The 16,716-nt window shown below is 39.8% G+C and overlaps 1 protein-coding gene across 2 annotated transcripts; it reads left to right on the forward strand.

Moving 5' to 3' along the window:
* The first annotated feature begins 2,956 nt into the window (after window positions 1–2,956).
* On the forward strand, window positions 2,957–15,863 carry LOC110492922 (troponin I, fast skeletal muscle). Of its 2 annotated transcripts, none has more exons than XM_021567375.2 (7): window positions 2,957–3,046; window positions 8,641–8,667; window positions 9,136–9,178; window positions 9,322–9,450; window positions 9,623–9,712; window positions 15,238–15,414; window positions 15,549–15,863. In XM_021567375.2, the coding sequence occupies exons 2-7, from the start codon at window positions 8,660–8,662 to the stop codon at window positions 15,642–15,644; spliced, it is 543 nt and encodes a 180-aa protein (XP_021423050.1). In that variant the 5' UTR covers window positions 2,957–3,046; window positions 8,641–8,659; the 3' UTR covers window positions 15,645–15,863. The 2 variants fall into 2 exon arrangements, with proteins under 2 accessions (XP_021423050.1, XP_021423051.1); XM_021567376.2 differs by having other exon boundaries at window positions 2,995–3,046; window positions 8,644–8,667.
* Window positions 15,864–16,716: the final 853 nt, after the last annotated feature.

Consider the following 16,716-nt stretch of genomic DNA (forward strand, 5'->3'; position numbering starts at 1 on the left):
ACAATAGACAAACACATTCTGCTTCAACTGTCAGGCCCTGATCTGCTGCACCTGTCCTTGTGATTGTCTCCACTCTCTCCAGGTGTCGCTTATTTTCCCGGTGTATTATTCCGTGTTTCCTGTCTCTGTCTGCGAGAGTTCATCTTGTCAAGTCAACCAGCGTGTTTTTCCTGTGCTCCTGCTTTTTCTATTCTCTCTTTTTTTAGTCCTCCTGGGTTTGACCCTTGCCTGCTCTAACTCTGTACCCGCCTGCCTGACTATTCTGCCTGCCCTGACCTCGAGCCTGCCTGCCACCTTTTACCTACTGGACTCTGACCTTGTCATTAACTTTTTGCCTGTCCACGACCATTCTCTTGCCTGCCCCATGGATACTAATAAATATCAGAGTCTCAAGCCATCTGCTTCCCGGTGCCCATAAATAAACTAAAAACACAAACAACTATATGTTTTCATTTCTTTCTTGAGCACACCGTGTAAACTTTCACAGTGTAGGGTGGAAAAAGTATGCGAACCCTTGGATTTAATAACTTGTTGTCCCTCCTTTGGCAGCACTAAACTCAATCAAACGTTTTCTGTAGTTGCGGATCAAACCTGCTCAATGGTCAGGAGGAATATTGGACCATTCATCTTTACAAAACTGTTTCAGTTCATCAATATTCGTAGGATGTCTGGTGTGAACCGCTCTCAAGGTCATGCCACAGCATTTTATATCGGGTTGAGGTCAGGACTCTGACTGGGCCACTCCAGAAGGCATATTTTCTGCTGTTGAAGCCATTCTGTTGTTGATTTACTTCTGTTTTGGGTTGTTGTCCTGTTGCGTCACACAACTTCTGTTGAGCTTCAATTGGTGGAGAGATAGCCGTACATTCTCCTGAGAAATGTCTTGATAAACTTCATTTTTCTGTCGATGATAGCAAGCTGTCCAGGCCCCGAGGCAGCAAAGCAGCCCCAAACCATGATGCTCCCTCCACCATACTTTACAGTTGGGATGAGGTTTTGATGTTGGTGTGCTGTGCCTTTTTTTCTCCACACATTGTGTTGTGTGTTCCTTCCAAACAACTCAACTTCAGTTTAATCTGTCCACAGAATATTTTGCCAGAAGCGCTGTGTAATATCTACATGCTCTTTTGCGAACTTCAGACATGCAGCAATGTTTTTTTTGGACAGTAGTGGATTCTTCCATGGTGTCCTCCGATGAACACCATTCTTGTGTAGTGTGTTTACGTATCATATACTCGTCAACAGAGATGTTAGCATGTTCCAGAGATTTCTGTAAGTCTATTGCTGACACTCTAGGACTCTTCTTAAGATTCTTCTTAACCTCATTGAGCATTCTGCACTGTACTCTTGCAGTAATCTTTGCAGGACGGTCACTCCTAGGGAGTGTAGCAACCGTGCTGAACTTTCTCCATGTATAGACAATTTGTCTTATCGTGGACTGATGAACATCAAGGCTTTAGAGATACTTTTGAAACCCTTTCCAGCTTTATTCATATCAACAATATATAATATTAGGTCTTCTCATAAAATAGACTAAGTGAATTCAATTAATGAAAACATATTGGAATAATGAAATTATACGAACATTGTACTCAAGGTTAGCTGACTTCTGACTCCAATTAGCTTTTGGAGAAGTCATTAGCCTAGGGGGTTCACATACTTTTTCCAACCTACAGTGTGAATGTTTAAATGATGTATTCAATATAGACAAGAAACATACAATGTGTGTTATTAGTTTCAGCACACTGTGTTCGTCTATTGTTGTGACTAAGATGAAGATCAAATTTGATGACCAATTTATGCAAAAATCCAGGTAATTCCTAAGGGTTCACATACTTTTTCTTGCCACTGTAAGTATGCCCCCAATGCAATGCCCCCCGTGCAAATTCAACTAACAAATTGTATTTAATTTAATTTAATTTATATAACAACACTCCAACCTTGTGTAGTATTATTTAGTCAATTTTTTCACAATTTCTATAGGTTTGCATGAGTTGTAATGGGGGGCTTTAATTTTGAATTCCATTATTGCTGCTTATGCAAATGTTGTTCATGACACACTGGTGTCAATAACTTACAAAACTTGAGACAAATGAATGCAGTATTAAGCCATGGAATGCCATGAGTGGACAAACCCGTGACACACCTCCGACTTGTTTATTGGTCAAAACCCAGCCATTTTGCACCACCTCCAGCTATTGCACTCATGGTAATGTCTGTGAAAATAGCCTAAATGTTGTACATACACCCAGACCTATACTGCTACTGTGATTGCATAGATTTACCATTGCATTAGGTTTGTTAAAATAGAGCGCTCAATGTGAGAACTGATTACAAATGTTAGTATTTAGGTAGTGCTGATTAATGTTTCCAAGTAGCACTCAATATGTTTCCAAGGTTAATTCTTTCATCCATAATGAAAACTTGAGTTTGTAGTAAAATAAATATCCGTAAGCCATCCTTGAAATCCTTGTCTATCTTACTTTTCTTTCAGTAAGAGATCCGAAAGTGACAGAACTGTCATCGGGTCCTTTGGGCGCCTCAGGAGGCACGGACATCAATCCCAGACACATGACGCCTCCGAGGTATGACCAGTTTAATAGTTTGTCATCCTTTTACAATATACAACATGGATGCCAGACAGTTGCACGTCTGGTGTTCTGAACATACTGCATGTGTGTGAATTACAGCATTCTCTATTAGTGTTGATGCCGAGTGGCCTTTAAAGTTCTACCCCTCTCTGCTTCTTATGGGTGATGGCATATGCTAAATAAAAGATAATGAAATAAGAACAACAATCTTGAAGGACGGGTTATTTATAATGGAGACGCTGGGGAGGGGAGCGAACAGGGAAACACTGTACTGTATTTCATGACCTTGTCAGCCCATTGGTTTGGTCTGTAATCCGCTTCCATAATGAGAATGTAGGATTATAGAGAGTGATCAGAGAATGCAATATATACCTTCTTAACACTTGAGCTGCCTGCAGTCAGTCAGTCAGTTGGACATCCCTTAACAAGCCTGTGCCGCTCTCCTCAGTTCCAAGGTGAGAACCATCCAGTCTGTCTCTGTTCTGTGCTTCTACCTAGTTAGACACTATCCAGAGGAATAGTGTCTTAATTACTATATAGTAGCATGACGCCTTTGCGCCAACTTATTCATGAGTACTTGTAGTATTATAGTGATATGTCTGTTGGTTGAGGAAAAAAGATTTTAGCGTGTGAAATGCATTTGAATATGTGAAATGTTTGAGAATTGTATTGTGCATTGGAATTGTATTTGAATGTGATCACTCTTTTTTTATTGGCTATTAACATTGAGTGTTAGAGTGTCCAAGAGTGTTAGAATGTTTTGGAAATATTGATTTATTTCCTATAATCATAAATTAAGGTTTTTGGTCGTCGCTTCACATGGTAATGCTCTCTGTCTATTACATTTTATTCCTATTTAAACAAATGTAATATATTACACTAATACATATTTTCATAGTCGGCTGAATTGTAATAAAATTAACCATGTTCAAATGACTCAAATATAAATGATAAAATATTGACATCAGTGATTTAAAGAGCAAACATCAATTTCTTAATTACTTGGTTTATTTCAATACATTTGATATTTCAGTTTTGTACAGTATTTCTTGATTTATGTTGTTGATGGATCTTAATGTGTAACATTTCAATAGTAGTATTTGCATAAAGAAACGTTTCTCAGGTTCCAGTAGTGTATTAAATATGTTTTAGTGAGCAGACATCAACTGTATAATTATCCATGGGGTGGTAAATGATTGATATATGGACTGACGACTTGACATGCTGAAAGGGTACACCACCACAAGACATGAATCTGAAAGTGATCTACAAATGTTTTCCTTCCTGTCAACATATTTTGGAGATAACTAAACAGCCTGTTACAACATCGTAGACATCTCTGATACATCACCTAATTCGCCATATGAACATACACTGAGTGTACTAAACATTAGGAACACTTTCCTAATATTGAGTTGCGCCCACTTTTGCCCTCAGAACAGCCTCAATTTGTTGGGGGATGGACTTTACAAGGTGTTGAAAGCATTCCACAGGGATGTTGGCCCAAGTTGACTCCAATGATTCCCACAGTTGTATCAAGTTGGCTGGATGTCCTTTGGGTGGTGGACCATTTTTGATATACACAGGAAATTGTTGAGTGTGAAAAACCTAACAGTGGTGCAGTTCTTGACAAACTCAAACCGGTGCACCTGGCACCTACCACACCCCATTTCAAAGGCACTTAAATAGTTTGGCTTGCCCATTCACCCTCTGAATGGCACACATACACAATCCATGTCTCAAAAATCCTTCTTTAACCTGTCTCCACCCCCTCTACACTGATTGAAGTGGATTTAACAAGTGACATCAATAAGGGATCATAACCTGGTCAGTCTATGTCATGGAAAGGTGTTCCTAATGTTTAGTACACCCAGTGTATAACCTAATTCACAGTATTGGCTCCACTGCATTTTCGGAGCGGCAAAAACGTCCTGCGTTTTGATTTTCGATATGACCAAAGCACTTGAGTTACTGTACTGGAATTCATGGGCATAGTGAGGATATGTCTTTGTCAATAGATGACCTCATACCACGGCAAGTTGAACAGCTGACATGTCAGCACACAGCACACATATACCTCTATGCCTGTGTCATTGAGCTTATTGAAGCCGGAGTGATACTATTCCAATTTGAAAAGTACTGTGCAGCTCTGTGAAGTACCCGCTCTTCTGCAGGTCTGAAATGTACTGTCTAGGACTGTAGTTTTTGAGAACTCTACTCCTTTAAATAGCATTATGAGACATTCATGGCTCTGGTTTATTACACAGTAAACTAATCTGAATTTGAATCTGAACAATAATTACCCTCGAAAGAAAAAGAGATGCCTATAAACTTATTTTGACAATACATCTATTCAGTGTATGAAATCATGAAGAGTGGAGACAGTTGAGTTAGTGCACTGAACAGACCTGACAGAGCAGAAGCAGTTATTTTTGGCCTAACGTGGCCTAACGTCTTGGTCATCTAAGGGATGTTCTAGAAGGCACCACCAGCTGTCGTGTTGGCTTACTGTGACCTCTCGGAGACAAGTCTGCCATAAAGTAGAGCCACTTAAGACAAGATCTAGGACCAATTTAGATCTCCTCCACTCAACTCAAGATAACGTCCCCATCTCCGGGGACACCCTGAGCCCAGACCAAAGATTGAGTCGGCTGAGTTTAAGGGATTCAGAATGTATTCTAATTACTTGTCTTCATTACAAACCCAAGCAAAGACGTCCATTGTAATTTCTGTCTGCATGGCCCCTGTTGGAAGTATGAGAGAGTGGGGACAATTATAAAAAGGGACAGACTCAATAACACAAATTAGAAACAATCTAGAGTGTTGTTATTCGATGTGCTTGAATAAAGTGAAACTGTTTTGTATTGACCTGTCTAACATTCTCAATTTATCTAAACCTACAGTACCAGTCAAACTTTGGACACACCTACTCATTCCAGGGCTTTTCTTCATGCTTACTATTTTCTACATTGTAGAATAATAGTGAAGACATCAAAACTATGAAATAACACATATGGAAACAGAAAGTGTTTAGCAAATTAAAATATATTTGATATTTTAGATTCGTCAAAGTAGCCACTCTTTTTCGTTGATGACATCTTTGCACACTCTTGATAATCTCTCAACCAGCTTCATGAGATAGTCACCCGGAATTCATTTCAATTAACAGGTGTGCCTTGGAATGTCTTTCCTTCTTAATGCGTTTGAGCCAGTCAGTTGTTTGTGACAAGGTAGGGGTGGTATATAGAAGACAGCCATATTTGGTAAAAGACCAAGTCAATATTATGGGAAGAACAGCTAAAATAAGCAAAGAGAAACGTAGCCACCTTTTGCCTTGATGACAGCTTTGCATTCTCTCAACCAGCTTCATGAGGAATGCTTTTCCAGCAGTCTTGAAGGAGTTCCCACACATGCTGAACACATGTTGGCTGCATTACCTTCACTCTGTGGTCCAACTCATCCCAAACCATCTCAACTGGGTTGAGACAGGGTGATTGTGGAGGCCAGGTCATCTGATGCAGCACTCGATCACTCTCCTTCTTGGTCAAATAGCCCTTACACAGCGTGAAGGGGTGTTTTGGGTCATTGTCCTGTTGATAAATAAATGATAGTCCCACTAAGCGCAAACCAGATGGGATGGCGTATCACTGCAGAATGCTGTGGTAGACATGCTGGTTAAATGTGCCTTGAATTGTAAATCAATTACTGACAGTGTCACCAGCAAAGTGACACGTTGGGAACCACAGATGTGGAGATCGTCCGTTCACCGACTCCGCTGCGTCTCACAAAGACAAAGGTGGTTGGAACCAAAAATCTCAAATTTAGACCAAAGCACAGATTTCCACAAGTCTAATCTCTATTGCTTGTGTTTCTTGGCCCAAGCAAGTCTCTTCTTCTTATTGGTTGGTGTCCTTTAGTCGTGGTTTCTTTCCAGCAATTCGACCATGAAGGCCTGACTCGCATTGTCGTCTATGGACAGTTGATGTTGATGTGTCTGTTACTTGAACTCCATGAAGCATTTATTTGGGCTGCAATCTGATGTGCAATTAACTCTAATGAACTTATCCTCTGCAGCAGAGGTAACTCTGGGTTTTCCTTTCCTGTGGCGGTCCTCATGAGAGCCAGTTTCATCATAGCGCTTGATGGTATTTGCGACTGCACTTGAAGAAACTTTCAAAGTTCTTGAAATGTTCCGGATTGACTGACCTTCATGTCTTAAAGTAATGATGGGCGTTCGTTTCTCTTTGCTTATTTCAAATCAAATCAAACTTTGTCACATGTGCCAAATACAAGAAGTGTAGACCTTACCGTGAAATGCTTACTTACACGCCCTAACCAACAGTGCAGTTCAAGAAGAGTTAATAAAATATTTACCAAATTAACTAAAGTAATAAAATATATAAAAAGTAACACAATAATATATCAATAAAAAGGCTATATACAGGGGGTACCGGTACCGGGTCAGTGTGAGGAGGTACAGGTTAGAGGTAATTTGTACATGTAGGAAGGAGTTAAGTGACTATGCATAGATAATAACAGCGAGTAGCAGCAGTGTACAAAACAAATGGAGGGGGGGTCAATGTAATAGTCCAGTGACCATTTGATTAATTGTTCAACAGTCTTATGGCTTGGGGGTAGAAGCTGTTAAGGAGCATTTTGGTCCTAGACTTGGCGCTCCGGTACCGCTTGCCGTGCTGTAGCAGAGAAACAGTCCGTCACGACTGGCTTGGTGTGTTTGGACCATGATAGATCGTTGGTGATGTGGAGACCAAGGAACTTGAAACATTCTACCTGCTCTACTACAGCCCCGTTGATGTTAATGGGGTCCTGTTCCTGTAGTACACGATCAGCTTCTTCGTCTTGCTCACATTGAGGGAGAGGTTGTTGTCCTGGCACCACACTGCCAGTTCCCTGACCTCCTCCCTATAGGCTGTCTCATCATAGTTGGTGATCAGGCCTACCAGTGTTGTGTCATCATCAAACTTAATGATGATGTTGGATTTGTGTCTGGCTACGCAGTCATAGGTGAACAGGGTGTACAGGAGGGGACTAAGTCCACACCCCTGAGAGGCCCCAGTGTTGAGGATCAGCGTGGCAGACATGTTGTTGCCTACCGTTTCCACCTGAGGGCAGCCCATCAGGAAGTCCAGGATCCAGTTGTAGAGGGAGGTGTTTAGTCCTGTGGTCCTTAGCTTAGTGATGAGCTTCATGGGCACTATGGTGTTGAGCGCTGAGCTGTAGTCAATGAACAGCATTCTCACATAGGTGTTCATTTTGTCCAGGTGGGAAAGGGCAGTGTGGAGTGCGATTGAGATTGAGTGTTCTGTTCTTGCCATAATATGGACTTTGTCTTTTACAAAATAGGGCTATCTTCAGTATACCACCCCTACAATGTAGGGGCAGCAGGTAGCCTTGTGGTTAGAGTGTTGGACTAGTAACCGAAAGGTTGCAAGATTGGATCCCCGAGCTGGCAAGGTAAATGCAGTATCTGTCCTTCTACCCCTGAACAAGGCAGTTAACCCACTGTTACTAGGCCATGATTGAAAAATATAATTTGTTCTCAACTGACTTGCCTAGCTAAATAAATTGTCACAATACAACTGATTGGCTCAAATGCATTAATAAGAAATTCCACAAATGAACTTTTAAGAAGGCACACGTGCTAATTGAAATGTTTCCAGGTGCCTACCTCATGAAGCTGGTTGTGAGAATGCCAAGAGTGTGCAAAGCTGTCATCAAGGCAAAGGGTGGCTACTTTGAATAATCTTTTTTTGGTTACTACATGATTCCATATGTGTTATTTCCTAGTTTTGATGTATTCACTAGTATTCTACAATATAGGAAATAGTACAAATTAAGAACAACCCTGGAATGAGTATGTGTGTCCAAACTTTTGACAGGAACTGTATATAGTTGTATCAGTAATCGTATTGGTATAGTTTTTATTATTTTTATAGCTGATGGAGTATATACAAGTATTGTTGGTAAAATGTTGGCTGTTTTAAGTACACATTTCATAATAATGATTGTTTTTCATTTTTTGAAATAGAAGACACCAAACACTTAAGATGGCTGAGTAAGTATATGCCAATTCGTTTGCATGTTGTGTTTCAAATGGGTTGCTCACTCATTTTTACATGGCCTTATTTTCACTCTATCTGGGCTCGTAGTTGATCCCCCAAACCATTGTTTTATATCTTGTTTCCTTACAGAGAAAATTGGTTGTCACATTTTGCCATTGACTACAATGCATTATGAAAATGTGTATAAAGCAAGTTGGAAAACGCTCCAAACCAACTCATATTAAATCACAATCCCATTCTGAATCATCTCTGCACCAAATAAATGACAAATGTGTCCACTGTGCCGTAAATCCATGTTGGAATGATGCCTTTTATAGCAACAACAAAAGTATGAACGTATGGACAGTGGAACACTTTAAAAAATAAAATTGTGCAGAGACATCATTCAGAATTGGATTATTATTTAATATGAGTTGGTTTGGAGTGTTACTAAACCTGACTTTCTCTCCTTTGTCCAATAGCAAGAAAGGCAATGTGTCCTCAAGCCGTAAGCATACTCTGAAGGTGAGGAATCCCACTCAGCCCTTCCTTTAATGTTTTGTTTTTTATGTAATAAAACCTTTTTATAAAGTAGTAAAACAAAGGGAGATATTGGTCAATCGTGTTATCAACTGTCAAAATATAAGTTGTCATAAATTTGTCTCCAGAGTTGTATGCTGGCAGTTGCTAAGGATTTGCTCGAAGCTGAAGCATTAGAGAAAGTTAAAGAGCGGGAGAGATACATGGAGGAGAACTGCCCTCTTCTGGAGATTCCCCACTCCAAGGATGATTTGGTGGTATGATATTCAGATATTCACAGATATTATGAAAACATATCATACCTGCTTGATACAGTGTGCTGTATGAGCGGTGCTTCTATCAGGTTCATCTGTACCAAGGAGGTCAAGGCATAAAATTAGGTATTATATGCTGGTGGTAACATTTTTCTTTGTTTTATTCTTTCATTAGGAACTTTGCACAAAGATGTACGACAAAATTAATGTGATTGATGAGGAGAGATACAACTTAGAATACAAAGCAGTCATGGTTTGCAATGAGGTAAGCAACCCTCTTTTAATTGATTTATGTTTCAATATAAATACATTTACAGTGCCTTCAAAGTATTCACACCCCAACAAACATTTTAACAGATTAAAATGGATTTAATTGTCATGTTTTGGTCTATGATCTAAACATAATACACTGTAATGTCAAAGTGTAAGAAAAATTCTAACATAACATTTTTTACAAATAAACATAAGACACTAATATATAATTAACATAAGTATACACACATTAGAATCACCTTTGGCAGCAATGACAGCTGTGAGTCTTTCTTTGTACGTCTCTGAGAGCTTAGCAAACCTGGATTGTACAATATTAGCACATTATTATTATTTTTTTAATTCTTCAAGCTGCATCAAGTTGGTTGTTGATCATTGCTAGACAACCATTTTCAAGTCTTGCCATTTTAAGTCAAAACTGTTACTAGGCCATTCAGGAACATTCAAAGTTGTCTTAGTAAGGAACTCAAGTCATAATTTGGCCTTGTGGTTTAGCTTATTGTCTTGCTGAAAAGTGAATTTGTCTGTGTCTGTTGGAAAGGAGACTGAACCAGGTTTTCCTCTAGGGTTTTGCCTCTGGTTAGCTCTTTTCCATTTATGTTTTATGTAAAAAAAACTCCTTAGTACTTACCAATGACAGGCATACCTATACATGATGCAGCCACCACCATGCTTGAAAATATGAAGAGTGCTACTCAATGAGATGTTGTGTTGGACCCCACCTTACAGTGGGGTTAAAAATGATTGACACCCTTGATAAAGATGAGCAATAATGACTGTATGAAATATATTAAAATATTGAGCTATATTCTAGTTTCCCTGTTTTAGGTCAGTTAAGGTTGCAATTTCATTTTAATAATAGTAGAGAGAATGATTTAAGCTATTATTACTATCATCACATTCCCAGTGGGTCAGAAGTTTACATACACTCAATTAGTATTTGGTAGCATTGCCTTTAAATTGTTTCACTTGGGTCAAAGGTTTGGGTAGCCTTCCACAAGCTTCCCACAATAAGTTGGGTGAATTTTGGCCCATTCCTCCTGACAGAGCTGGTGAAACTGAGTCCGGTTTTTAGGCCTCCTTGCTCACACACGCTTTTTCAGTTCTGCCCACACATTTTCTATAGAACGAGGTCAGGGCTTTGTGATGGCCACTCCTATACCGTGACTTTGTTGTCCTTAAGTTTTGGAAGTATGCTTGGGATCACTGTCCATAAGGAAGACCCATTAGCAAATAAGCTTTAACTTCCTGACTGATGTCTTGTGCTGTTGCTTTAAAATATCCACATGATTTTCCTCTCGCATGATGCCATCTATTTTGTGAAGTGCACCAGTCCCTACTGCAGCAAAGCACCCCCACAACATGATGCTGCCACCCCCGTGCTTCACGGTTGGGATGGTGTTCTTCACCTTGCAAGCATCCCCCTTTTTCCTCTAAACATAACAATGGTTATTATGGCCAAACAATTCTATTTTTCTTTCATCAGAGCAGAGGACATTTCTCCAAAAGTACGATCTTTGTCCCTATGTGCATTGCAAACCATAGTCTGGCTTTTTTTATGGCAGTTTTGGTGCAGTGGCTTCTTCCTTGCTGAGCGGCCTTTCAGGTTATGTCGATATATGACTCTTTTTACTGTTGATATTTTGATTATTTTGTACGTGTTTCCCCCAGCTTCTTCACAAGGTCCTTTGCTGTTGTTCTGGGATTTATTTGCCATTTTTGCACCAAAGTACGTTTATCTCTAGGAGACAGAATGCTCCTCCGTCCTGAGTGGTATGACGGCTGCTTGGTCCCATCGTGTTTATACTTGCATACTATTGTTTGTACAGATGAACGTGGTACCTTCAGGCAATTGGAAATTGCTCCCAATGATGAACCAGACTTGTGGAGGTCTACAATTTATTTTCTGGGGTCTTGGCTGATTTCTTTAGATTTATTTTCCCATGATGTCAAGAAAAGAGGCACTGAGTTTGAAGGTAGGCCTTGGAATACATCCACAGGTACAACTCCAATTGACTAAAATTATGTCAATTAGCCTTTCAGAAGCTTCTAAAGCCATGCCATCATTTTCTGTCATTTTCCAAGCTGAACCAGGTTTTCCTCTAGGGTTTTGCCTCTGGTTAGCTCTTTTCCATTTATTTTTTATGTTAAAAAAACTCCTTAGTACTTGCCAATGACAGGCATACATACCTATACAGGATGCAGCCACAGGCACAGTCAACTTAGTGTATGTAAACTTCTGACCCACTGGAATTGTGATACAGTGAATTATAGGTGAAATAATCTTTCTGTAAACAATTGTTGGAAAAATGACTTGTGTCATGCACAAAGTAGATCTTCTAACCGACTAGCCAAAAGTATAGTTTGTTAGCAAGAAATGTGTGGAGTGGTTGAAAAGCAAGTTTTCATGACTCCTAAGTGTAACCTTCTGACTTCAAGTGTGTGTGTGTGTGTTTGTGTGTGTGTGTGTGTGTGTGTGTGTGTGTGTGTGTGTGTGTGTGTGTGTGTGTGTGTGTGTGTGTGTGTGTATATATATACAGTGGGGCAAAAAAGTATTTAGTCAGCCACCAATTGTGCAAGTTCTCCCACTTCAAAAGATGAGAGAGGCCTGTTATTTTTCATGGGTACACTTCAACTATGACAGACAAAATGAGGAAAAAAATCCAGAAAATCACATTGTAGGATTTGTAATGAATTTATTTGCAAATGATGGTGGAAGATAAGTATTTGATCACCTACAAACAAGCAAGATTTCCTTCTCTCACAGACCTGTAACTTCTTCTTTAAGAGGCTCCTCTGTCCTCCACTCGTTACCTGTATTAATGGCACCTGTTTGAACTTGTTATCAGTATAAAAGACACCTGCCCACAACCTCAAACAGTCACACTCCAAACTCCACTATGGCCAAGACCAAAGAGCTGTCAAAGGACACCAGAAACAAAATTGTAGACCTGCACCAGGCTGGGAAGACTGAATCTGCAATAGGTAAGCAGCTTGGTTTGAAGAAATCAACTGTGGGAGCAATTATTAGGAAATGGAAGACATACAAGACCACTGATAATCTCCCTCGATCTGGGGCTCCACACAAGATCTCACCCCGTGAGGTCAAAATGATCACAAATCCCAGAACCACACAGGGGGACCTAGTGAATGACCTGCAGAGAGCTGGGACCAAAGTAACAAAGCCTACCATCAGTAAAACACTACGCCGCCAGGAACTCAAATCCTGAGTTCAAATCCTGAGTGTCCCCCTGCTTGGAAAAATGACTTGTGGCATGCACAAAGTAGATGTTCTAACCGACTAGTACATGTCCAGGCCCGTCTGAAGTTTGCTAGAGAGCATTTGGATGATCCAGAAGAAGATTGGGAGAATGTCATATGGTCAGATGAAACCAAAATATAACTTTTTGGTAAAAACTCAACTCGTCGTGTTTGGAGGACAAAGAATGCTGAGTTGCATCCAAAGAACACCATACCTACTGGGAAGCATGGGGGTGGAAACAACATCATTCTTTGGTGCTGTTTTTCTGCAAATCGACCAGGACGACTGATCCGTGTAAAGGAAAGAATGAATGGGGCCATGTATCGTGAAATTTTGAGTGAAAACCTCCTTCCATCAGCAAGGGCATTGAAGATGAAACGTGGCTGGGTCTTTCAGCATGACAATGATCCCAAACACACCGCCCAGGCAACGAAGGAGTGGCTTCGTAAGAAGCATTTCAAGGTCCTGGAGTGGCCTAGCCAGTCTCCAGATCTCAACCCCATAGAAAATCTTTGGAGGGAGTTGAAAGTCCGTGTTGCCCAGCAACAGCCCCAAAACATCACTGCTCTAGAGGAGATCTGCATGGAGGAATGGGCCAAAATACCAGCAACAGTGTGTGAAAACCTTGTGAAGACTTACAGAAAACGTTTGACCTCTTTCATTGCCAACAAAGGGTATATAACAAAGTATTGAGATAAACTTTTGTTATTGACCAAATACTTATTTTCCACCATAATTTGCAAATAAATTCATAAAAAATCCTACAATGTGATTTTCTGGATTTTTTTTCTCATTTTGTCTGTCATAGTTGAAGTGTACCTATGATGAAAATTACAGGCCTTTCCTATCTTTTTAAGTGGGAGAACTTGCACAATTGGCGGCTAACTAAATACTTTTTTGCCCCACTGTATATATGAGTCTACAAAACATTAGGAACACCTTCCTAGTATTGCATCCCCTTTTGCCCTCAGAAAAGTCTCAATTCATCTGGCCATGGACTCTACAAGGTGTCGAAAGCGTTCCACAGGGATGCTGGCAGATGTTGACTACAATGCTTCCCACAGTTGTGCCAAGTTGGCTGGATGTCCTTTGGGGGTTGGACCATCCTTGATACACATGGGAAATTGTTAAGCATGAAAAACCTGCCAGTGTTGCAGTTCTTTACACACTCAAACCGGAGCGCCTGGCATCAACTACCATAGCCCGTTCAAAGGCACTTACATTTTGTCTCTTGTCTCTCAAGGCTTGTCTCTCAAGGCTTAAAAATCATTTTTTTGTCCTGTCTCCTCCCCGTCATCTACACTCCTTGCATGTACTGTGTATACTGTATATACAGTAACAGTCAAAAGTTTGGACACACCTACTCATTCAAGGTTTTTTCTTTATTTTGACAATTTCCTACATTGCATAATAATATTGAAGACATCAAAACCATGAAATAACACATGGAATCATGTAGTAATATAAAAAGTGTTAAACAATTTTGATTATATTTTAGTCTTCTAAGTAGCCACCCTTAGCCTAGGCAAGTCAGTTAAGAACAAATTCTTATCTTCAATGACGGCCTAGGAACAGTGGGTTAACTGCCTTGTTAAGGGGCAGAACAACAGAGTTTTACCTTGTCAGCTCAGGGATTTGATCTGCAACCTTTCATTTACTAGTCCAACGCTCCAACCACCAGCCTTGATGACAACTTTGCACACTCTTGGCATTCTCTCAACCAGCTTCACCTGGAATGCTTTTCCAACAGTTTCGAAGTAGTTCTCACATATGCTGAGCACTTGTTGGCTGCTTTTCCTTCACTCTGTGGGCCTACTCATCCCAAACCATCTTAATTAGGTTGAGGTCGGGTGATTGTGGAGGCCAGATCATCTGATGCAGAACTCCATCTATTTCCTTCTTGGTCAAATAGCCCTTACACAGCCTGGAGGTGTGTTGGGTCATTCTCCTGTTGAAAAATAAATTATAGTTGCACTAAGCTCAAACCAGATGGGATGGCATATCACTGCAGAAAGCAGTCATCACGACAAACGGTGGCTACTTTGAAGAACCTGAAATATAAAATATATTGGTTACTACATCATTTCATATGTGTTATTTCATAGTTTTGATGTCTGAACTATTATTCTACAATGTAGAAAATAGTGAAAATAAAGACAAACCCTGCAATGAGTAGGTGTGTCCAAACTTTGCATATGTTTCCTCCGTTGAGCCCTCCTGAATCACTGATTTTCCTGTATAAAAATTCCACCCACCAGGTTATAGACCTAAACATAAAAATCATTGACATGAGGGGCAAGTTCAAGAAGCCAGCCCTGAAGAAAGTGCGTATGTCTGCTGATGCTATGCTCCAGGCTCTGCTGGGCTCCAAGCACAAGGTGACCATGGATCTGAGATCCAACCTGAAACAAGTGAAGAAAGATGAGAAGAAAGAGGTGAGTATCTGTCCATTAGGCTAACACAATATATTACAGAGATATCGCATCGGGAGACATTGTCAATTTTGAATGAACTTTAGGCCTTAACATTCCACCCCTTCAATGTCTTCTCACCCTTTCTATCATCACAGGATAAGGATTTGCGTGACGTTGGTGACTGGCGTAAGAACATTGACGACAAGGCTGGCATGGACGGCAGGAAGAAGATGTTTCAGGGAGATTCTTAGATCATTGGGATGTGTTCGTGTGATGTGGTTGACTACTGTCCTGTAATGTCTAGTTGTCAACCACATACTGATATGAATTACTACTAATATCATAACTATGTAATACATCTTTGTTTCTTTTGAAGACAGAAACAAGATGTGTGTAATTGTTTGACAGTTGGTTTACTGTAGTAGAGGTAAAAGTGGACAACTTTTCTAATAAATTGCCTTTGAAGGAAATCTTTCTTAGTTTGTGTTATTTATATTTTGTCATGCTGATACACTAAGAGAACTAAAATGCTATATCTCGGAACCACTATCATGTACTATTACAGTATAGGGTGGACCCTTGGTAATGTTCTACACTAGAGTGCTGAGCTGCCCATCTCTCTTTCAAACATGCAAACCACTGCTATAGTTGATACTCATCTCAATTGAGTCTAAATGGAGCGACATGTAACAAGTTTCTAGAGGTTTTGAAATCAATGCTTTCTGCCATGTTATATAACTGTATATGGATTGTTATTCATTTACTGTTGGATTAAAGATCACTTCCGAAGACAAGTTAAGTAAAATCATGAGGTTTGGTTTTAGAGATTTTGTATGCATTTTAAGAGTTTAAAATTTTGGGCACAGCTTTTTTCTGTTGCATTCTGTACCAGTTTTTACTTTTTGAGGTCTTTGTAGTCTTTGTAATACCTAATTATGTTGTTGTTTTTTACCACTAGGGCAACTGAAAATAAGGTGAGTTTCTTTATTCATTATTATTTTTTGTTGCATCACAAAGTTATCAAGTATATTAGTAGTCCATTGTTGAATTGTTTTAAAAGTAACACATTGACTAAGCAATTTTATGTTTTCAAAATCAGAGTTAAATTGTTTCAAATGATCTTTCCCGTCTACGTTGCCATTTACTGTAATTTCTCAACAGAAACAGTCACTTAAACATCAGATGGAGTCTTCAGTGGTAAGTGTCTATATATTGAGGATATTTATTTATTCTCCAACCATCACATCTCCCACCATCTCACCATCATCATTTGGGGCGGCAGGTAGCCTAGTGGTTAGAACTTTGAGCCAGATCAAATCCCTG

This window comes from Oncorhynchus mykiss, chromosome 2 (genome assembly GCF_013265735.2).
Source record: "Oncorhynchus mykiss isolate Arlee chromosome 2, USDA_OmykA_1.1, whole genome shotgun sequence".
In the NCBI taxonomy this organism is placed as follows: Eukaryota; Metazoa; Chordata; class Actinopteri; order Salmoniformes; family Salmonidae; genus Oncorhynchus; species Oncorhynchus mykiss.